This window comes from Suncus etruscus, chromosome 17, assembly GCF_024139225.1.
Source record: "Suncus etruscus isolate mSunEtr1 chromosome 17, mSunEtr1.pri.cur, whole genome shotgun sequence".
NCBI lineage: Eukaryota > Metazoa > Chordata > Mammalia > Eulipotyphla > Soricidae > Suncus > Suncus etruscus.
The window spans coordinates 61,577,725-61,602,569 of record NC_064864.1 but is presented as its reverse complement, the minus strand read 5'-3'; the positions used below and the strand labels follow the sequence as shown (position 1 = coordinate 61,602,569).

Genomic DNA, 24,845 nt, shown 5'->3' with positions numbered 1-24,845 from the left:
GGTCTCTAAACCCAGACCTCCTTATTCTAAATGCATATCAGTATAACAAAACTAGTAAAAAAAAAAAAAAAAAAAAACTTTGTGTTTGGGCAAGATACGTTAGCTGTTGGGATTCTCATCAGGCACTTGAAATTTCCAAATGTCAGATTTTGAACATGCTTTCTCTCAGGCTGGCCAGAATTCTGAAGAAAGATACTTCATGCTCCTTACCAGAAACTATTAAACTAGTTAGCAGTATACTGGACTTAAGTGGAAGAAATGAACTAGAGGTTTCATTCTGAAACAAGTTCTAGATTCATACCTACATTTTCAACAATGCTCTGGTAAAATGAAGCATAAATTACCTGGATCAATATCTACAAAGATTAAACTTTTACCTTACAACAGAGTATGAGGAGAACAGACATTAATTTGCACAAATTGAAAAAGAGAATCAAATCATGTAACAGCCAGGAGTTTAGAGTAATAGTATATGGATAGGGCCTTTGTCTTGTATTCAGCTGTCCAACGTTCAAGCCCAGACATCCATATGCACCTCCCAAACAAAAACACCAGAATTGAGCCCTGAGCACAGAGCCAGAAGTAATCTCTAAGCAAGTAGCTTGTGGCTTACAAACCAAGAGGAAAAGTAAAAATAATTACTGGGACCAGAGAGACATTACCAGAGGGCAGGGCATTTTTCTTTGCATATGGCCAACACAAGCTCAATCCTCAGCACCTCATATGGCCCCTCAAGCCTGCCTGGAGTGACCCATGAGCACACAGTCAGGAGTGGTTATGTAGCCCCTCTTCCCCAAAAATGTCATTCAAGAAATAAAAACTGAGCTTTTTGAAATTAAAACTACAAAGATCATAATTTCTGCTTTGGGACTAATTTTCAAATAAAACCTTAAAATTCCAATATAAAAGTACCAGCGATGATAAAAAGCTAGAATCCAACACCTAAATGGAAAGAGATCTTCTTACTTGTCCAAGATTATTAAACAGTGAGATTTAACTTGCCAGACCACTCATCATATCACATAGTGATATAAACTGAGCAAGGTTTGGGGCCAAAAAGAGAGTTCAATGGTCTGGAGTAAATGCTTTGCATGCAGAAGGCTTGAATTCAATCCCCAATACCACATGGTCCTCTGAGTACTGTGAGGAACAACACCCAACCACAGAGCCAGGAGTATCCCCTAAGGACTGATCCGTATAGCTCCCCCAAAACCAAAAATAAAGCAAATTTTTAAATAAAATATTTTTATTTTTATTAAAAATTAAAATAAAAATTCAAAAGCTCAAAATTCAAAAGCATGTGACTTCTAAGATTCTGTTGATTTTAATGAGCTTTTTTTCCTAAGTAAGAAGGTATTTGATTAAATATTTTAAAGCTGAAACTCAGAGTTTAGTAACCATATCAAATACCTTCTGACTTCTCGCAAAGCTAGATTTTTTTTCATAACATTACATCTTGAAAAATGAAAACAAGAGTAAAAGATTAACTAGGATTTTTTAATCTAAAGGAAAGAAGACTGAGAATTCATTAACTGGACCTAACAGTAGAAGAAAAACATGAAATTATGTTAACAGGATTTAGGTAAGACATGTAAAATGATCAATATTTAAGTAGTTCAACTTAGATGAAATGAATATCCAATAGCACAGTGACATGATGGATATTAAGCTGAATAATATAGAGCTCTAGCCTGGAGGAGTAGCAAGTGGAAGAGACGAGCTCAAGGGACCAGTGCTCTGGAAGCCCCAGCAGAAAGGCACAACGTTGCGTCTATCAGTCAAAAAATGTTGTAATAAAATATTGTAATATCATATAAAACTAAGGGAATGATTCATACAATCTTTAGGAGGGGCACACTGAGTACTGATCAAGCTTTACTCTTGACTCTGTGGTAAGAGATTGCTCAGGGTCATGTGGTACTGGGGATGGAATCCAGTTGGTTGCATGCAAGGCAAGCATCCTGCCTACTGTACTATCTCTCAAGCCCTATAGAGTTTTAAATGGGTTGTTTTATAACAAAAGTGGCCATGACCTTTTAGTTATTATAAAAGTTATTTAAAAATGTCAGTTTCTTATCAATGCTATGTGGTATTTATCTTTCAAAGCTAATGAAAATTAGTAATTCCATAGATGTCAGATTCTTAAACTGGAGATATGGAACTTTTAAAACTTTTGTTCTAAAATGTAGGGACTGGCGAAGAGATAGTATAGGAGATACAACATTTGCTTTGCACACAGACAACATGGGTTAGATCCCCAGTACCTTATATCATTTTCTAAATCTAACAGAAATAATACCAGAGCACAGAGTCAGGGGTAAGCCCTAAGTAGCACTGGGTATGGGTCCCCTCTCAAAAAAGAAAATAAAAAAAGGAATACAAAGAACAAAAAGAGATGTCAGCTGAAAAAAGTATTTAGAAAGAATAAAGGATGAAGGAAATGATAAAAGTCAATTACAACTCTGAGACCAGCAGTAATTGACATCTCCCCAATAAGAGAGCCCCAGGCATCCTGGAAGAACTGCTCAATTAATGTATCTGAAGTAGACTGAGAGATTCAAAGAAATGATCTGGGATCAGCACAGAAAAATGCTCACAGGAGGACTTTTTACTCTTGCTGCAGAGATCACTCTCAAGGAAGATCTTCCTGCTACCTGCCCCAGAAAATTGCTTTAACTACAAAAACCTTCTTACCAGGGATTCCTAGGCTTGAGCTACATACAATGACCCATGTAACGAGTGACAGCTCATACAGAGATTCCACTTACACTGTTCCCTAGATGTGGCAGAGGCCGTTCAAACTGCTTGACCTTTCCCTAGGCCCAATCTTTCTTTGTACCTCTTTCTTTCATAAGTTCATTCCAAGACCCTAAAAATACCCTGAACACCAGCCCCTGTCTTAGAATTTTCTGTTCAGAGAATCTTTTCAACTGTGAAAGGGCCATTGGTTGACACAAAGGGCCATTGGTTGTCCATATCCTGTACTGTCTGGGTCAATAAATTAATTCCTTTCTAGTTTCTTAATAATCGCTGGAAATAGGTTTCCCTCATAAAACTATTTATTTATTTATTTATGAGTTTGGGTCACACCCAGCAGCACTCAGGGGTTCCTCCTGGCTCTACACTCAGAAATCACTCCTGGCAAGCTCGAGGGACCATATGAAATGCCGGGATTTGAACCACAGTCCTTCTACATGCAAAGCAAACGCCTTACCTCCATGCTATTTCTCTGGCTCCCATAAAACTATTTTAATAAAAATAAAATTTAAGCTTCTAAAGAATGAAAGGCCACTTGATTAGGTAACTTTCTGCAAGCATAGATGTAGCATGGCACATTTACTGCTACCTGCCCATCTATCTACCAGCAGAGAAGATAAAGAAAGGAGCAGTTAGTAGAAATAAGTTTTCCACTTGTCCCTTCCAGGTTTTCCCAAAACTAATCCAAAAGTCACACTAGATAAATTTTGTTGCCAAGTTCTTACATTTTTTATCTGAATTCTCTATTAAACAGATTAGTTTTCCTGTAAGATATAGAGGATTTCAAATAACTTAAACTACAATATAAAGCTAATGTCATTTATTTACATGTGTTTATTCCCATTCTTACAGCAGAAAGTCCCCCCACATTATCCATCTGTCTGGCTGAAATCTATAATTACATTTCTTGCCAAGAAGAAAATTTATTTCTAAAGCACTCAGGTCATTATCACTTTATAAACAGTTCAAGTCTAGACATAGTAAAGCAAATTCTACAGTTATTGACATCGTAAAAATTGACAGAAATGCCATTTCATACCAATAGAAAATCTGCAGAGGTTTTTATATTTGGTCTCTGGAAACAGATTCTTCTTTAAATGCTGTCTACAAGGAAGTGTATATTAATTTACAAACTGTACTCTCAATACACATAAGTGAGAAGTTACTATTCTCCTAAATTTAAATTTGAGCAACTGAATATTATACTGTTAGAACTATTTACCTATGAGGGACCTCCAATTACATTAAGAACCTAGAATAAAATTCAAAGACTGTTTTATTGTATCTGTTATGAATAAAACAGTATGAATGGAAAGTGGACATCATTAGCTAACTTTTTTACAAACCATATTCATTTTGTCACAGATAAAAAACAAATGTGCCTATGATACTTTAAGAACATATTTCTCAAATCATGCTAATATGTTGCTTGAAATGCCAGGACATTTTTAATTATATACTTGAATGAAATAGTATAATTAATTATACTGTTATGCTATTACTTATACTATAATTAACTAATTAATTAAATACTTAAATGAAATAGGCTAAAAAGGACAAGTAGATTATAAAAAATAAATGAACTCAAAACTAGGTGGGGGGATACTTCTATTAGTCATTTGGATACTTTCACAATAGAAAATTTCTAGATGCATCCAAAAATTTTTCCCTTGACACCTATGGTAAAGAACTGGATAGAGTATCAGTGGGTTGCACCCTATTTCTCAGGTCAAAACATTTTTTAAGCTCTTAAGAAACTCATGTTTTTTCCATTATCTCTCACACACCCAAAGCTTCTCTCTAAACTTTTTTCCCTGGTATGTACTCACTACTTAATTCATCTTACTCAGCCAGACAAGTAGGTGTCACTGTTGACTCTCACTTTTTTTTTGAACTGGGGGACACAATTGGTGATGGTCAAGGATAGTTCTTGGAGGTGCCCAGAAGACCATGAGCTGCAGGGGCTCAAACCCATGGTTCCTGTAGACAAATCAAACACATTAGCCCTTTGAGCTATCTCTCTGACCCTTGACTCTCAATCTTACTTGGAATAATTGTATAGTGTTTTTAACACACTATATTATTCCCTGTTCACTTGCGGAAATAGTCTTGATGCAGCAGGTGCTCTGTATAGTCTAAAGATCTAGTACAGCAGGTAAGGTGCTAGCTTTGCATGTGGTTGACCCAGGTTCACATCTGGTCCCCTAAACCTTACCAGGAGTGGTCTTTTAACACAGAGACAGGAGTTAAATTCTGAGCATTGGCAGGTGTGATCCTCCCAAGAACCAAAATAAATAAATCATAATTACAGATTCCCTGTAACACTTGAATTCCTAGAATAAATCCTACTTGGTCATAGTTTATTATAGCTAAGGAACATTCTGAAATTCTATTCTCTGATGTTTTATCTTGAATTTGGGTTCAATATTCATCACTGTTCTCCCCAATCTCTTCCCGAGTTTTGTTAAGACATTGCAAAGCTTTTTTTTTTCTCAGCGTGTACTTTATTTCAAGGATTTTAATTTAGTAATTTTTTCAATATCTAAAATCTTAAAGGTATATTAAGAAATTTTTTGTTCAATTGAGAGATTCATTGTTCATATTCTGTCTCTAATTTGCTGTCTTGAGGTAACTACTTTGAGATTAATTTGTTGGAAGAGAACAGGTACAACAAAAATCAATTCTTAAAAAATTGATCCACTCCAATTTAATGATAAAACTAAGTTGCATGCCTGGTTAATGGCAAAACTAATTTTCATATCTGGTTATAAATACTATATGCCCTTATTTCTAATTAAAGGTCATTCAAAAATTTTTCTACAAAATCAGGGGATGGGATAATAAGCAACACCTCATAGTAAAAAGAGTTACAATGAAAAGAATTTTAAAAGGCAAGTGCTGGCACATTCCACAAGTTACTCACACAGAAGTACAGTTTCATTTAACATCAACTGCAGCTTTAGTGGCAATGGTATGGGCTCAAATTTTTACCACAGTATCTTATAACCCATGCCAGAGCTTAGTAAACCCTTTTCACTAGTGACCCTTTTCACCCAATAAATGTCTACATAACCCACGTATATAAAATTGACATAAGTCAAACATTTTTGATAATAAAATCATAAATTATTTTAAAACTTTCACTTTCCATTACATAAACTAAATGAGGGTCACAACTCAAAATTTAAAAGCCCAGGACCTAAGGACAAAGCTATAGTCAGCAAGTAGGGCTATGCTTTGCATGACACCGAATTGGTTTGATCCCTGACACCTCAGAAAACCCCCTTAGACCCATCTATAGGGGGTCCCTTAACTTATAGGTAGAAGTGTGCAAGCCCTCAGCATTAGGAATATGGATGTGGCCCCCAAACTAATAAATAAATAAATAGCAGCTGAACCTACAAGACTTGACGAGGAATCATGTTAAAATTACGAGTTCAGGCTACAGAAAGGCAGTACTGGAGCCAAGAGCCCAGGATTTGCATGCAGCCAGTCTCTGTTCATGCCCTCACACCACACAGTCCTCTTAAGTCGATAAGAAGAGCAGCCTGCGGAGACCTAGCATTATATTCGGGCCCTTAGCTGAACTGCATCCTGGTTAACTGAGAATCATTGGGCATGTCCCCTGAATCCATTGAGCTACAAACACTTGGGAAGAGGTTAAAACTTACTGTGGTACATATACACAATGGAATTTTTTTTCTCGTTTTTGGGCCACACCCTGTGAGGCTCAGGGGTTACTTATGTGCTCAGAAATCGCTTCTGGCTTGGGGGACCAATGGGATGCTGGTATGGAACCTCTGTCCATTCTGGGTCAGCCACATCCAAGGCAAACACTCTACTTCTGCACCACCACTCCAGCCCCTGTGCAATGGAATATTATGCAGCCGTCAGGAGAGATGAAGTCATAAAATTTTCCTCTACATGGATGTACATGAAATCTATTAACCTGAGTGAAATAAGTCAGAGGGAGAGAAAGAGACATAGAATAGTCTCACTCATCTATATGTTTTAAGAAAAATAAAAGACATTATTGAAAGAATTCCCAGAGATAAGGGCCAGAAGGACCGATTCACAATATGAAGCTCAGCACAAAGAGTGGTGAGTGCAGTTCGAAAAATAACTACACTGAGAACTAGCATAACAATGTCAATGAGTAAGGAAAGTAGAAAACCTGTCTCAAATACAGGCCGGGGGTGGGGGAGAGAAGAGACATTGGTGATGGAATGTTGCACTGGTGAAGGGGTTGTTCTTTTTATGACTGAAACCCAACTATAATCACGGTCTTTAAATAATGACATTATTTAAAAAAAACTTAAGTAAACAAAATTAAAATTGCTGTCCCTCTAAATAAAGCAATAGTATACAGAACACAGATGTTCAGAGAATCATACAATGTAAAGTACCAACAGTGTACGAAGAACCTCACACTTATAAAAATCATTTGTATAAAAAGTTCATTTGTTCCTTTACTGAGGACCCTCTTTCTGGAAAAAGTGGATTATATTTTTTCTACTAATGTGTAAAAAATTACCATATATTATAAATAAATGATGTATTAGAAACCTAAAAGAAGACCTTCAGTAAAGCTCAAAACTCAACAATTAGCTACACTGAAAGAAAAAAAATGTGACTGGTTTTCAGGATTTCCCTGAAGAAAAACAACAACAAAAACCAATCTTGTCCTTTCCAGCGGCCAGACCAGTCATGTATAGTACTTTCAAGAGGGAAAACGAAAACAACCTGAGAAATAGAAGAGAGCAGTACTAACTGGAAAGAAGTGAAAGTAATAAAATTACCACTAGGAAATAAACAATTATAAATAAGAACAGAGTCGAAGAGATAATCCAATAGGCAGAGCTCTTGCCCTGCCATATATAATCAACACTGGTTCAATCTCTCACATATGGTCCCCTCAGCCTTTCTAGGAGTGATCCCTGAGCACAGAGCCAGGCATAAGCCATGAGAACCACTGGGTAAGCACATCTTCCCCTCAAAAAAAAAGTTAGAATTTATATAAATTTTATGTGTTAAAAAATATTAAACATAGGTCAGAGAGACAATACAGTAGTAAAGTGCCTGCCTAGCATGTGGTCAACCCACATTCAATCACCCTTATAATACCAGAGCACCGCCAGGAGTGATCCCTGAGCCTGTGTAACCACTGAGCACACTATGTATGTACCAAAACCAATTAAACAGTATACATTTTAATTTGAACTTGCCTTATAAAATGATCAAGTATACATGAGTACATATATCCACTCTACAGTTGGACAAACATGTATGCAATATCTCACAAGAGAGTTCATTGATTTAGAGTGCTACAACTCCACTATATTATAAATTGGGTAACTAATCATATATTATAAATTACATATTAAAATATTTCCTTAAGCATGGAACTGTTTTCAGTTTTGTTTGCAGAGTTGGTTTGTAAGTAATGTTCTACCAGGATATTCATAAGTAAGGTTGACATGTTCAGGTAATTCGTTTTTTAAAACTTTATTATTATTTTTTATCTGATTTTAAACTTCAGCTATTCTCACATAAATCCTACTCATCCTACCCCATTTCTGAAGGACTCTTAACTTGGAAAATCACACTGTTAGTTTTATACTATCTTTTTCAAGAAAAGAAATAAGGAGCCTGTATACCAGTTGTCTTTCATCTCCCTTCAGTATTCTAGACATTCTCTCAACTCCTACCATTTGTAATGATAAGTATCATAATGATATGCTGGGCCCAATGAAAAATTTATAATCACAGTTGATTATACAATGCTGAATTGTATATCAGAACTCACTTTCATATTAAAGCACAACTCAATTCATGAAAAGTTCTCATTTCCAAAATGTGAAACCTCAGTTGATCCATTGACAGAACCTTGAGACATGTAAAAATACAGAGTAAGTGACCTGATTCTCCTTCGCCACCTGCTTTTTCATGATAATAGTTACTTCCCATAGCCAAACAGCTTTAAAGCACATAGTAAACAGGAGATCAACTAAGAGAGGCATATTTTTCTATTGCAGTTAGTCAATCTTTTGTCACAAAGATTATTTCGGTCATGAGTAATGTGCTATGAGTCTGGCATTCTGAAAGCAGTAACAGCATGAACAATCACAAAAACGAATATGATTTTGTTTAGATTCTAAACTCTTGCCTCAAGCTTTATTTACCAACTAGAATATTAAATAATATATCGTGATACCTATTAAAGTCGACTCAATCTTATTCACCAGCGCGATTCTAATTATAAGATGCCCAGTGACAAACCTAAGACTAACTGATTAATAGGCCTGACATTTTCCCTATAACCTTCAAATGAGATGCCCAGGGACAGCCATATTTGAGGATCACCATGGTGAGTGTCTATCTATCATGTGTAGGTGGACAGCGCACTGAGAGCTGTGGAAGCAAGGTTACATCTTCCAAGACTGACGAGAGCCACTACTAAAATTTACTGTGGCAGTCATGTTGTGACAGTACATTTTGGAACAATGGGAAATTCACACTGGCATAAATATTCCTATTTGTTTAAACATAATGTAACACAAGCAGTAAGTTAAGTCTTCCGGCATTTCCACTTAAATATGCCAGTTAAAGTACTGCATTACTGCACCAAAGAAAATTAACAGAACCCTCTACAAAACCTGTTTTCTAGCTTATAAGGCCAGATTATTGCTACAAGGATATATTCTGTAATGAAAACAACAGTTATTTTGGAAGTCATTTTCTGAAATGTAAAAAAAAAACAAAAAAAAAAAACAAAAAACACTTTTTTGCAGGAAAATATCCAAATACTTGGTGCAGTGAGCTCAAGAAAATAGATTCACAAAGGTTTCTATTGCAGATTATATAGATATAATCAAATAAAGCAAAAAAATTATTCTGTGGTGGACTATATTGTTACTTTTATGTTTCTGATCCTAGTTTTCACATAAGAAGAGGACCAGAAGGGAGAGGAGGAAGGGGGGGAGGAGGAGAACAAAATAAAATGAGAAAGAGGAGGAAGATGAGGAGACGAAGAAAAGAGGAGAAAGAGAAAGAGGAAAAGAAGAAAGAGGAGGAGAAAAAGAGAAAATGAAAGAGGAGGAAGAAAAGGGGGAGGAAGAGATGCAGGTGGATGGGGAAGAGGCAGAGGAAGAGAAGAAAAAGGAGTTGTTGAGGTTGTTAAATATATTAATCTTCCCTCAATTTTAAGTTTGCCTGAAAAATGAATCTGGTAGCTATCAAAATCAAGTATAAATAATTCCCCCAAGAAAACTGCATGTTCACCCAAAAGGTAAGACACTGGATGCTTTAGAAGCTAAAAAAGTTGGATTTACCACTTACTATGTGAAAGGGCTTTAGGGATTCCTTTTATCGTTGGTTTGCTTAATTTTCTGAAAGTGTGTGTAATATCTTATTCAAATTACAATTATTCTGCATAAAGCCCTTAGCGCAACAGCTCACTCTTACAAGATACTGATGGGAATCCAAACTGACCCTCCCTCTCTCTCTCTCTGGGAAAGTAGTTCCTCCACTATTTTTGCACCTCTGCAATTATTTGACACAAAAAACCTAAAATATTATGACCTTGAACAATAAAGGAGAAATAAAAATAAATTCCTAATATGTGAGCTACAAAAAGAAAAATCTCACCAGTAATCTCGCTGGAATAAAAATGACAGGCTCTAAGTGAAAGCTCCTTAAAAAAACTTCTGGAAAAGCTCAAGATCTTACCTCATGGACTTACCTAGAAAATGACAATTGTCCTAGAATTTGAATTCCCAAAGAAAAACAATGTTTTTCAGAAAATAAGCTTACCAGAGGAAAAAAAAAGTACATCAGCACTACCAATCACACAGTCTCGGTTCTTATTAATGCAACTTCAAGTCAGTACCTCATTGAACTCCTATTTCAAGACCCTGGATACTCATTCATAGCCCGGCTAGAACTGAAACCATCTCAGTATCATCAACAACTATCACACCCCAAATGCTTATTTCAGAAAAGTAAAGATCCAATTACTTAGATCTAAAAATGCTAGCGAGGGAAGCTTTGTTTGAATGACTAAATCACAAATTCATACTCGGAACTCAAAATTAAGTTATTTGAGGAGGTTGTGAGGTTCTCAGGGTACCCAGGGGCCCTCCTTGGGGTCTCTCAGCCAACCAGCTGGTCGTTCAATGCACTGTGTGAGCCCTGGAATCACCAAACAGTACCAGCAGCATGCAAGGGCCTCCTAGGCCTGCAGGACTACAGCCAGCAGGAGCTCAGAGGTCTATGGATACTCTGGTAACCATCTGGTGTCAGGGATGAAACAAAGGTCGGTTCTATTCAACATATGTACCTGAATCTCTGTACCATCATTCTAGTCCCTTTACACTATATTGTTTTACTAAGAATCCCCTTCAAAATACACTTGTAATAATATAGAGATCCAAGTGCTTAGCAATAATCATAATTGCTGCTACTTGAAATAATTCTCTGTTAGATGATGGCCTTAATGATATTTAAGAGCAAAAGTAGACTTCTTACATATTTTAAGAGAGCTATATAATCTTTGATCTATTTTTATCAAGCTGCTTCCTGATAACTTAAAGTTGTTATATTATTTTAACCATCGATATAAGGTACTCTAAAGTACTTCTTAAATATCAGCTACATTTAATTTATATTAGGATAAAGAGGAAATATTTTAACTATAATTATCCATGTGGTACTTAAATTAAGTATTTCAAAAGTTACATTTACTTAAATATCCAGTAATTGCTAGGACAGTAGATAACATAATTAGGATTATGTAACTTAATTAAAATTAAAATTATATAAATATGCATCTGATTATTGGGAAAAGAATCTCACTGAGTTATTTTTTACCCCTAGATATTCTGGGAGTTCCATTCTTCCCCCAAATCTATTTAACTCTATCATTCCTATATTTGTTTCTCTAGTTCTAGCAACTTCCCATACCAAGGCTATCTAATGGTGTGCTTAAATATGATGATGCCAATGTGTACCACCAGTGGCTAGGATGGTTAAACCTAGGATGTTGTTTAACACAAATTGCAGCTCCAGCATCAGTGTATCAATTCAAATGTATCTTTGTTCATTCAAACTAAATATAAAATGCTTGTATCACTACTGTAACCCCACCCTGCATTCTTCGTGTAACCTTACCTACAAGAAAGACCCTCCCATTTCTGGAAGGGGTCTTGGGGAGGTTACAAAAGGTTTGGCCTCAGGGGCAAAAAGGAATTTGCATGGATGAAGTATGGAAAAGGAGGCAGGAGAAGAAATAGCTGAAAGACAAGTTAGAATGCAGGGCTGAATAGGAATCCAGCATAAATGGTTATGATATAGGCCACACAGGGCAAATAAAGATGTTATCTCCTAAAGAAGCCTGCCTGTGAGTGGAATTTCTCCTCATCACCACCCTGAACCGGTAGACCTGCCAGCTGGTGGGGGTTGGAGACACGTGGTGCTGGGACGGCAGAAAAAGGCCCCTCCAATTCATCCCATCACCATCCAGCTCCATCCAAAGAGCCTCTTTATTATTTTATTATACAACTACTACTTTAAATTTACACAATTTGATCATATTTCAAATATATCAATGATCAAAACTGCTGAAGTCAATAGATCCTATAGGCTGATACAATATAGAAAAAAGGCTTCAAAAAGGACAATCAAACCCAGATTTCTAACTTCCCTTGTCTCCGTCTCAATTAATCTCTACTGCTAACTCAGTCAAGAGTATACTGGAGGAGAAAGGAGGTATTGGTGGTGGGAATGTTGCACTGGTGAAGAGGGGTATTCTGTTTATGACTGAAACCAAACTACAAATATGCTTGTAATCATGGTGCTTAAATAAAGATATATATAAAAAATAAAAAAGAGTATACTGTTATCTTGTCCTTCACTTCTATAATGCTAAAATTCAAAAAATTCCACTCATAATCTGTCACAGAATTTATCTCATAAATTATATTTTCAATTTCTCTCTTAAACACTCTGTCAAGTAAAGCATTTGAGAACTTCTGCATGAAAATTATGGCATATCTACTTTGTTAAATCCTAACCAATACATACCTATGTCATATGCCAGGAAATCAGCAGAAAAACATTTTGCCCCGTTACTCAAGGAAGTATCATTATGAGTATTTCCTCCAAAAATCAGCATAGCTCCATTGATAAGAACAGCAGAATGAAGATATCTGGCAAACCCACTTTCTTTCAAAATAGTCCTACAGAATAAAATTTAAAAATTCATTACAAAGGATAAAAATACCTCCACGACTTTATATGTAGCATATACAGGGTCTAATTCACATACAGAATTTTCTCTAAAATGGCAAAAATAACGACTTATTTATTAACAATATTTTTAAATACCCGATATTTGTATTACTACAAATGCTTTAGGAAAACTCAGTAGTAAATATGATGATCTCTTATAATTTATATTTTAAATATTTTTCATTTATATAAAGGAAATGGTTTCCTTAAAACTAAACACCATGACAATTAACAAAAGTGAATAAAAGTTAAATATAATAAATTTACTTGGAATTGCATTCAGTTTAAAATACAGAATTTACATGTATCCCTTAATATACTTTTAACCATTTATATAAAATAATAACATAAAATATCATACAGTAAATTTAAGACATGATATATTTTTACAAGATAAGTATCTGGACTTACTTTTCAAACTAGTATTATCATTATTTTCATTCTAACAGCAAATATTTATGTCATTCTCTTTACACATAGATTCAAATCATTTTCATTTGTCTGTACAATCTTTTGCTCAAGATCATTTCTACAATATAGTGTATTATATATCTGGGAAGCATAATAAATTTTTCAGAAGCATTAAAATATTGGTATGATTTAGAAGTAAAACTCTGAGAAACATGACTATAAATGTATTCTTATAATCATTTCACCTGAATGAAATGGTAAGTAGTAAAGACATATAATATCCTATATCATATCTATATTTCATAAATACTATAAATAAAACCTTGCTTTGGTGAAATCAGGAAATACATAGAGAAGGTATAGTACAATAATGTATTTAGCACAATAAGATATCATATAAGATTGAATTTCAATGTCAATTAATTCTCCAAGAACATGAAGTTAACTTCCAGATATGAAATAACAAGTCTAACAATAAATTGTTGAGTCAGTAACATATACAGGTGTCACTATATAATATCATAAGAAAGGTGGAATAGAGGCATATTTCTAATATTTCTTCAGCTCACTGTAAAGTTTGTCAAAATATAAAGTGTGTTCCTCAAAAATGACTTCAATGATAGGATACCATTGGCAAGAGGTATAGCATCAAACCTAAATAAATGGAACTACATCAAACTAAAAAGCTTCTGTATGGCAAAAGAAACACAGACTAAAATTAGAAGACAGCTAACTAAATGGGAAAAAATTTTGCACTCAACACATCAGATAAAGGTTTAATATCTAGGATATACAAAGTACTTTAAGGTTAGCTCCACAAAACCTAAAAAAAATGAGAAGTAATGAACAGACACTTCTCTGAGGAAGACCAACACGTGATAACATGTTCATCATCACTCATCATTAAGGAAATCTAAATCAAGAAAACAATGAGTGACAATACTCTTACATCAGTGAAGATGACACATATCAAGAATAATAGGACCAATCTCTGTTGGCGGGGATGCGGTAAGAAAGGAATTCTCATCCACTACTGGTGGGAATGCTGCCAAGTCCAACCCCTGTGGAAAACAGTAGGGAGGGTTCTCAATAAACTCAAAATTGAGCTACCATATGACCCAGAAATCCCTCTCTTGGGTATCTATTCCTCAGGATTGAAAGACATTAGACCCCATGTGATTGACCGTCAAACCCTAAACCCCAGATCCCAACTGTAGAACCCACAAGGTTCCCTGCAGCAGCACCAGGAATCAAACTTCCTCAAGGGAGTTCTTAATATTGCACTGGCATCAACTTGTGCAAGATTGATAGGACATCCTGACAAGGAAACAGCAACAACTTGATCTAAGTAAGAGCAGGTTGCCTTGCCTCATCACCTAACAGTAAGATGAAAACAGAAGACACTCCATCTTTCAATCTGTGCAGAAACCAAGATCACTACTTATAAAAGACTGACTTTGACAACTGCAACTAAGCAGAACTTTTCCTAGGGCCAATAAAAAAACCCTAAACTAGACTTTGGCTTAAGACTTGTACAAAAGATCCCTAGAGGTCTGACTTTGCTAACTGAGACTGAGCAGAACTTTTGGAACCATAAGGAAAATTCTACCCTAGCTTTGTCTTAGGATCTGTTCAAAAACCAAGATCACTAATTACAGAAGACTGACTACAACAACCATGATGGAACAGAACTTCTAGAACCACAAAGAAAAACTCTATCCTAGACTTCATTCTATGACCTGTGCAAATACCAAGATCTCTTATTAGAGAAGACTGATTTTGTCAACCACAACTGAGCAGAACGTTGCCTCACACCATAGGATTATATAAGGAATGTATCCAGAGCCTGTAGTTGTTCCCATAACACAATGTTTCAAGGGCAGAGAAACCCTGTATCTCTTGGGCCAAGGGAATTCCCTTTCAAATTTCCCCAATAATTACTGTGCTTATGCAAGATACACACACATACACACACACACACACACACACACACACACACACAACCTTGCCACACCAGCCCTCCTTCCTTTTTTTTCTTGTTGTTGTTTTGTAGTTGGTTTTTGTTGCTGTTGTGGTTTTTGTCACTGCTTGTTTGGTTTGAGTTTTTATTCTTTTAAATTGATACTTATAGCTTCTAGATGAACTCCTCCCAGCTTTCGGGTTTTTTTCCAACAGAAAAACTTGAATCATCTTGATCTGCCTCATAAATTGAGGAAAGAAAAACAATGTGGATGGTACCAGGAGCAAACAGTCGCATGAACATTGAGTGGAAATAAAAAACGATCAGACCTAAACACCAAACCCAAAGTTAATGACAACAAAATCAAGATACCCAATCAATCTACAACAAGCTTTACACAAAGGGAACCTGTTCACTAGCAGTCTAGGGGGCAAAGGAGGGAGGTATGGGAAGCATGCTGGGATTAGGGGTAGAGGAAAGACAATATTGGTGGTGGTGGGAAAGTTTCTAATTCACTGTCACTATGTACCTTAAATATAATTGTGAAAGACTTGTAATTCACATTGGTCACAATAAAAATTATTTAAAAAATAAAATAAATAAAGATATTCATCCAAAATTCACTACTCATTATACTCAGTACAATAGCTAAGACTTGGAATCAACCTAGATGTCCAACAACAGATGAATGGATCATGAAGATTTGGTATATAACATAATATATATGTATTATATATATAATAATATACATAATTATATACATAATACTACATAGCAGTAAGAAATAATACAATTATGCAAAAATTGTAGCAACATGGATGGAACTAGAAGATATTATGTTAAATGAAGTAAGCCAGAAGGATAAAGACACAATGATATCAATATATGTGGTATTTAGAATAACTCCATGAAGAAACACAATGGCCTAACTGGTAGATATTCCAAACACCATAGGTGCCAGGGTATAGCGAGAAGGACACAAATCAAGTGGAAGAGGAGAAACACAAACACAAAGCCTTTACTTTCTTTTATATTACAAAGAAACATGCAACAACTAAAACAGCTATTTAGATTAAACAAATGTTCAATCAACCTCTCACTACAGAGGCCTATAATAATGTTCTAACGTTTTTATCCACAGAAACAGGAACAGAATTTGATTGGAAGCCAGAGACTTCTACTGAGGTGCTCTGTATCAGTATGTTTTAGTGTATTATTAAGTATAAAATAATTCTTCGATTTCTTTGTCCACAGTGGTTCTTGGAGATAGAGGTTGGATGCCCTAATTTTGCATGTCAGTGTTTTATCATATTACACTTCAAATACAATGCTCTTTATGACAGTGACGACAAAATACTCCAATTTATCCATTTCCTTTCAATTATGTCTGCTACTATGATCTAAAGCTTATGTCCATAGAGACCACGGAAATAGACAATGCACAACATATACTTTTGTTATGGGCTCCATTTACTGAGTATGTGTTTGCAAATTACTATTATCTTCTTTTTTCAATTCAAGCTATGTTACTATTATATCATAATGCCCACACTGTCAGTTTCCTTTCAGAGAGGAACCTGATACACAAGGCACAATACACAATACTACATGAGATAGACTCCTCTTATAGTGCTCACTACTATATTGCTAAGTACTCTAGATGTGAAAATTATGTTTATCCTAAAATGCTCTGTACACAATCTAACCTGAAAGCTTTATTTAGCAAAGTTTACCCCCATCATTGATGAAATGGTGAATTTGGAAAACCTAGAATTGGAAAACCTTCCCCTCACCACCATGTCAGCCCCAATTTTTTAAAATACTCTGACCCAGCCCATAAAGGTCAGGCCTCCAACTACAACCTAAGAATAGACCTCCAATGTCTGTCTATAAGCGAGTGTAAGTGTGTATATGGTGGACTCCTCCATGTTTGTTTAATCGGTATTGTACATAACCTCTTTACCCTCAGTTCTTAATTCCTCAGGAACTAGGACCTTCTCCCAGCCCAAGCAAGCTGCCACCTGGCTCCCAAAGCAAAAAGACACTCTCTCAGTCCCCCATCTACAAGCAAGAAGCTGTAGCCACCACTGTAGCCACCACTCCTACTGACTCATTCTATGAGGCCCTCTTTCTCCCACCTCCCTTTATTGTGGACTGTTGCTTGCTACCAAGACCCCAGCTTAAGGACACTACCTTATACCTGACTGCTGCAAACCATTTCTTAGAGTCTACAAGATGAAAATGTGCCCTGGATCTTATTTCCTCCACCTCCTCAGACTATCTCAAAAGACTTAATAGGGATATTAATATTTTCTTTGTATGTTTCTGTAGACACACTTCCTTAATAGTTTTAACTCTTAATGTTTGTGTCCATATGTAGAGGTAGCCTCCCCATCCCTTTTTTTTTCTTGTTTTCTCGCAGATATAATTAAATTAAGGCTCTCAAAATGAGAAAACTACCCTATTTTATCTAGTAGATAAACCAATGACAAGTTGTCTCTTTATTTAGGGGAGGTTTTGGGGGCCATACCGGACAGTGCTTAGGGGTTACTACAGGCTCTGCACTCAGAAATCACTCCTGGCATGCTCTGGGGATTAAATGGAATGCCGGGGATCAAACCCAGGTTGACCACCTGCAAGGCAAGCGCCCTACTTGCTGTGCTATTGCTCTGGCTCCAAGTAGCCTCCTTTTAAAAGTAAAATAATTTTAATTATGTGTGTAGGAATAAAAGAGAGAGATATTTGAGAGAGAACTTAGACTTCTTTAGAGAAGTAAGGCAAGAGTACACCTCTCAGGCTGGTGAAGAACGTGCCATAATGTAAAATAAGGAAACTACATAGCCAAGGTTGAGATACCAGCATTGTCCAAGAAAGAGAATACATTATAAATGGAAAAAGAATTGCATATCTCAAATTGAAATATAAGCAAATTCCCAAGATGAAGAATGTTCCATAAAATGAAAGTATTACATCTCACAGACTGAAATGTGAGTGAATCCTCAAGAAACACAGAGAAACAAAGGAGAAATATAACCATGGAAGTAGACATTGGAGTAATTCAACCACAAACCTAGGATGCTACAGTCATCAATGGGTCCAAGAGGTAAGGAATAGAATTTCTCCTAGAAACTCTTTATAGAACTTTGCCCTGTTTCACACTTGAATCTTGGACTTCTGGCCTTCAGACCTGTAAGAAAAACACACTTTTCTTGTTTGAAGCTACCCAGCTTGAGGTCATTTGTCTCAGAAGTCTCAGAAAAACTAATACAAGGCACATCCACAAGGAAACTGCAGATGACATCACATTTAATGGTGAAAAATGAAATTTTCCCTTAGGTCAAGAACAAAACAAAGATGTCATCTCTATTCAAAATTGTATTTGAGGCTATAGGCAGAGAAATAGGCAAGGAAACAAAATAAGGATATCCACATAGGAACTGGAAAAAAAAAAGTAGAACAACTGCTACTTGCATATAGAAATTCTAATGAATTCCTAAAACACTATTAGAACTAAATGACTTCAGCGAATTTGGAGAGTGAAAGAAAAACAAAATTCAATTGCTCTTTCTATAGAATACCAATAAAAAATATCCTTAGGGTAAAAATAATTTCTTTTATTTAGAATAGTATGCACAAAAAAAAAACAGAAATACTTAGGAAGCAAGTGTGAAACTTATTCTACAAAAAATGAGAAAGTGAAGGGCAAAGGACATAGCTTCAAGGAGTGGAGCATGTGTCTTTCCCACAGAGGCTTCAAATTCAGTCTGCCCACTGTATGGTCCTCCAAGTCCCACTGAAGATGAATCCACAAAAAGTAAAATAAATCACTAACCCAATAAAACTATTGGATAAGAGATTATGGAAATAGAAAATAGATCTTAAAAATTAGAAGATTTTATGATTCTCATGGATTAGAAACTAAATATTGCTAAGATGACCTTTCACATCAAATTGTTATATGAATTGAATTCCTTGCTAAATATCCCATTTAACCTTTATTTCCAAAATATTAAAAGATTCTAAAACTTCATGTAGAAATGCAAAGCACATGTATAGTCAATAAAGGAAAGATTGCACTTTTTAACAGAACTTCCCATAAACTGGACTTTTACATGCAAAAGGAAGAGTAATTTGTATCATCCTTTATAATGTATACAAAAACCTTAACTCAAATAAAAAAAACTAAGTGCAAGAGTTGCAGAAATAAATATTCTGACTAGTTTTTCAGAGCTGATACAAAAACCATGAAACAAGGGCCAGATGAGATATCACAGCACAAAAAATACTTGGCTTTACATGCAGCCTATCTGGGTTCGATCCCCAGCTTCCTATGTACTCCCCTGAGCACTGCCAGGGAGCAACCACTACACATCATTAGGTGTGCCACCCCTCAAGAAAATATAAGACAAAATATATAATAAATTATAACACAGTCAAACATGGGAGATTTTTTTCATTACTTTATTTAAACACCGAGATTACAAGGTTATTCAAAATACAGTTGGGTTTTGTTCACAGTGACAAAATTGTTCATAACTGGAGCTTCAGTCATGTACATACAATGTATAACACCTTTCGCACATATCATGTCACCATATCCCCCACCAAACATGGGAGATAATTTAATTATGCATTTTAAAATAAAAACATCACCCATTTTTAAGTCCTATTTGTCTGTTTTCCTTTAATATCACTAGATTACTTTCATTTTATAAATAAATGATATGAATCAAAGGGGAAATAGCCCCAGTAGGGAGAAATGTAAGCTACAAATAGTTTAAGTCTAATAACTGAGTGGATGGGATATAGCTAGGTATCTCAGGTTGATTAAACACTTGAAAATTGTTTGATAGAAGCATATTACACCAAAAGGTTGTAATTGGGCCTGGCACTAGAGCCCACAGGATGTGATATCCACAAAAGCTAAGGAAAACAAAAGTTGTTTTTGATGTATATGCAAAGGTCTGAAGATACCTTCCCATCAAATAAGCAAATAAAAACATGTTCAGAGAAACTTATATCATCAGAAACATCAAGTAAAAATAATAATGAAATAATAACTGCACAACTTATTAGGAAGGCTAAAATTCAAAATACTGAAACAAATGCTGGCAACACAAATTCTCTTTCATCCCTGGTGGGAATGAAAAAGTATTACAACACTGTTCAGAAGACAACTGTGTAGTTACTTAGAGGCTAAACAGTCTCTTACCATATGATCTAGTTTGCACTCCCTGGTGTTTCACCAAAAGAATTAAAAACTTCTCCCACATAAACACCTGCGCACGGATATTTATAGCAGCTTTATTCGTGATTGTCAAAACTTGGAAGCTACTAAAATGTTCCCCAATAGGGAAATGGATAAACTGCAGCACATCCACATTGTGGAATATTATTCAGCAACAAAAGAAATGGGCTATTGAGTCATGAAAAGACAGGAAGGGAACCATGCCGATTGCCAAGTGAATGAAACCAATCTAAAGAGAGCACATACTATTTGATTCTAATGATCAGACATTCTAGGAAATGTCTTCCAATTAGAGGTGAAATAAAAGAGATAGTAAAAGTATATCAGTGGTTTCCAAGAGTTTAGAGGGAGGGAAGGATGAATAGGGGAAGGAAAGTTGATTTTTAGGGCAGTGAAATGTAGCAAAAGTAGAACCTGTCAGTATGCAGTTGGGAAAATCCACAGAATCTATAGCACAAAAATGAATCCTAATATAAACTATGGATTTTAGTGAATAACAATGCATTAATATTGATTCAGCAGTAATCACCATGTACTATACTAATAAATGTAACATACTAATAAAATATTATAAAAATAAAGGAATTTGGAGTGGCAATATGTGTAGTTGGGGATTCTGTTCAATTTCCTTAAAACTGCTTTGAAGAAAGTAATCTAGTATGAAACAACATAGAATAGCAACATTTTAACATTAAATTACATTGGGTATTTAATAAACCTGGCTCAATCCATATGTAATTACAAACTTGAAAAACTGATAATGATTACTTTTGGCTTATAATTTTATCAGAGTCTTCAAGAATACTACAAACTTTAAGAATATAATTTTATTGTTCACTTGATAATTTTCCTGATTTTTTAAAGAAAGACCTGCTAAAATATCAAGATGTTAGACTTATCTGTAATAAATATCTTTCTAATGAAACATTCAAAATAGTCTACAAAGCACTTTATGTTAATAGTTGCAAAGTTCCAAAGTATCTGTGCATTTACAAAATCGGCAAGGTTGATGGTATATGGGGTACAAAATTTTTAGGCAGGGAAGGAAACACCCAACATCTCAAGCAATAAACAAAAACTAATTCTCTCATCTGACTTTATTCAAAAAACACCATGACTTTTTAAAATCCACTCATTCCTATTAACATCTTGAGATGAGCATTCTAATATCCACTATTATTACTGAAAACCATGCTGTTCCTATCATGCAAATGTATCATTGCTCTTTTGGGGGTGCAGCAAATAAAGAGAGGTCAAACTGCATCCAGCTGTGTTCAGGGGTTATTCTTGGCTGTGCTCAAGGAAGTAAATGTGGTACCAGGATTTGAATTTGGTATGTTGTATGCAAGGTTAACACCTTAGTCCTGATAAGATCTCTCCAGTCCCATCCTTTGAGGGGGTAATTAATAGCTTTAATATACACAAAAATAAAAAGGGTTGCTTCAATTAGATTAATTATAGCATAATCTCATGACACCACAATTATTCTTATAATTATAGCAAAGCAAGAAATCATTATTAATATTAAAATAGGTAATAAATTGCAATTAAATATGTAAAATATAATTGAATATATTATATAAAAGGAAGTTATTTAATCCATTTAGTATTTACAAAATATAAAGGCAATTTATCTGAGTTATATTTAACTAAAATGAGTAAAAATAAAAAGCTATACAGAAAAGGTCTTGTTTTCTGTTTGGTTGGTTTTAGTTTTGCCCACACACACATGGTCCTTTTTTTAAATTCCATATTTCTTTAAAACAATATGTATCTGATGAAAAGGGGAAGAGTAAATCATATGGTAGAACATTATTTTATTTAGACACATAGAATATCTCCATAAAAGAAGTTAAAAGAATATGCAGTGACTTAAAGCAACAAAGTCATTTCCACATTTACAAAGGGAAATGAGTATAGCAAAAATTGTATTTTAAAATGTATATATCCAGGAATCAATATATGAAAAATTAATGAACAGTATATCGAACATACAGAGAACATGTTTATACCTAGGGAATCTGCTAAATTGGAAAAACAAGCGCAAACAAACACAGAGATGCCTATTCACAATAGTAATCAGGGTATTGGAGTTAAAATATTAATAAGATACCACTCACATCTATGCACAGGCACAAGGAATTCATCCTTAATTAACCAAGAGCTGGATTATGAAGATTGGGGACAGTCAGACCTCCTTAGTGGGCAGATACAGCATGATTTGAAGAGGAATTAGGCAAAGTGAAATAAGGCTGAATAGAGGAACATCCACAAACACAGCAATTTCAGTAACACTTGCATAACAAAGCTAATACAAGAGGTGTAATGTAAGCCTGTGTGTAACAACAACCACAAAAAAAGAAGTCTACATAAAGTCATAAGCTTTGTATCTCACAGGAAATAAGATAATGAAACTTGGCAAATTTAAAAAAAACACAAGCTTTTTGCAATTTACAGTAACAACTTGAGTGCAAAGAACAAATATCAGGACAGATAACAGCAAAGCTCCAAATTCTAGTGGTAAACAAACTGCTCATCTGAAATGAACACTTATTTCTCAGCACTTCTAAGTAATGGCTACAGTGAGTTTACACAAACAATCTACCATTTCAAAGTCAATCATTTCTACTATACAGGTAATGTACTATAGTATATAGATAAAACTATCATTTTGTGCATTTGTGAAATAACGTAACAGAAAATCACGAATTAAAAGAAAACTGAAAAACTCAAGTTTGCTTCCTTGAATATTCAATACCAAAAATTATTTTAAAAATAGAAACTATAAATGACAAATGTTCTTGTCATACTTTTCACCGTTCTACTCACCAAGTCTTAGTATTAACTTCGTACTTATAAAGGTCATCTACCAATCCATATTTATTGCCTGGTAATGCCTTATAGCCTCCATGAACATATATAGACTTGGTTATCTCATCATACACACTGGTATGGCCATAGCCGCCTTGAACAATAGCTCCTTTGGTTTCTGGAACAAGCCACGTGTTTGATGCTGTGAGAAAAAGAGAAATAATAATTGCAAGTACTGTTGAAAACTAAGTTACAAATACCATAATGAACAGAATACCACAATCTTATTAGCAAATGAAGTATAACTAGTGCTCACTTAATAAGAAATAAATTCTGAGTTGTGGGCTAGCTTCACTATGTTAGATGTGATGGCTGAAGTTGAGCAAGATTTGATCTTTCCATAAATTAAACTTTTCAATTGCAATAATGTCAATTTGGGGGGCTGAAGTGATAGCACAGTGGGAAGGATATTTGCCTTACACATGACCAGCCCAGGTTCAATCCCTGGTATCCCATAAGGTTCCCAAGCCTGCCAGGAGTAATTTCTAAGCACAGAGTCAGGAACAACCTCTGAGTACCATGGGTTGTGACCCAAATGCACCCCTCAAAAACAGTGTGCCAATGTGTCCAAGAGCGAAAGGAAAACTTTATTGTTCATATATAGGCCTTTATCTGTAAATGTCTCTGAAAAAGAGAACATAGTATTCTATGAGGAAGACAACACAAATGAGGGCCAGGAAGACTGGGCACTGCTAAGAAGTTGGCCACGAAGAGGTGGGAGGGTGCAGTGAGGAGAGAGAAGGGGCCATTATGATAGTGATAGTTGGAAATGATCTGTCTGAACAAGAACTGGGTGCTGAAAGGAAATAAAGTGATATGCATGATACCCCTTCTGTAACAGTATTGCAAGTGGCTAGCTAATAGGGAAGGCAGAAGGAAAGGGAGAGGGGAGAGAGAGAGAGAGAGAAAGAGAAAGAGAGAGAGAGAGAGAGAGAGAGAGAGAGAGAGAGAGAGAGAATCTGGGGACATTAGCAGCAGGCAGTATGCACTAAATAAGGGATTGGTATTGGAACAGTGTATGACAGAAACTCAACTCAACTTTGTAACTGAATCTCACGGTGATTCAACCAAAAAAATAAAATTTCATCAATAAATGTTTCAAGAGGATCAACTTTGCTCAGAGGCAGTGAGTCATTGAAATCACAGACAAAATATCTTAGACGTACCCGCTCCAGTTTCAGCAGTGCCCTGATTCCTGACCTCTTGGTTAGAACCTGGCTTTGCTTTCCAGAGTTCTTTGCATCTCCTATCAAAACTTCCAAAAATAATACCCTAAAATATGAATTTCCTTGATATTCTGGCTGGGTTCTA

The 24,845-nt window shown here is 35.4% G+C and overlaps 1 protein-coding gene across 2 annotated transcripts in view; it reads right to left on the bottom strand.

The window, feature by feature from the left end:
* ATRNL1 (attractin like 1) overlaps positions 1-24,845 on the bottom strand; it is a 733,758-nt gene that overhangs the window by 608,096 nt on the left and 100,817 nt on the right. For both annotated transcript variants that reach the window (XM_049764403.1, XM_049764404.1), the window contains exons 9-10: positions 23,493-23,676; positions 12,838-12,992 (exon numbers count right to left, since the gene is read on the bottom strand). In XM_049764403.1, the coding sequence (XP_049620360.1) occupies positions 12,838-12,992; positions 23,493-23,676 (339 nt within the window). The remainder of the gene's footprint in view (positions 1-12,837; positions 12,993-23,492; positions 23,677-24,845) is intronic.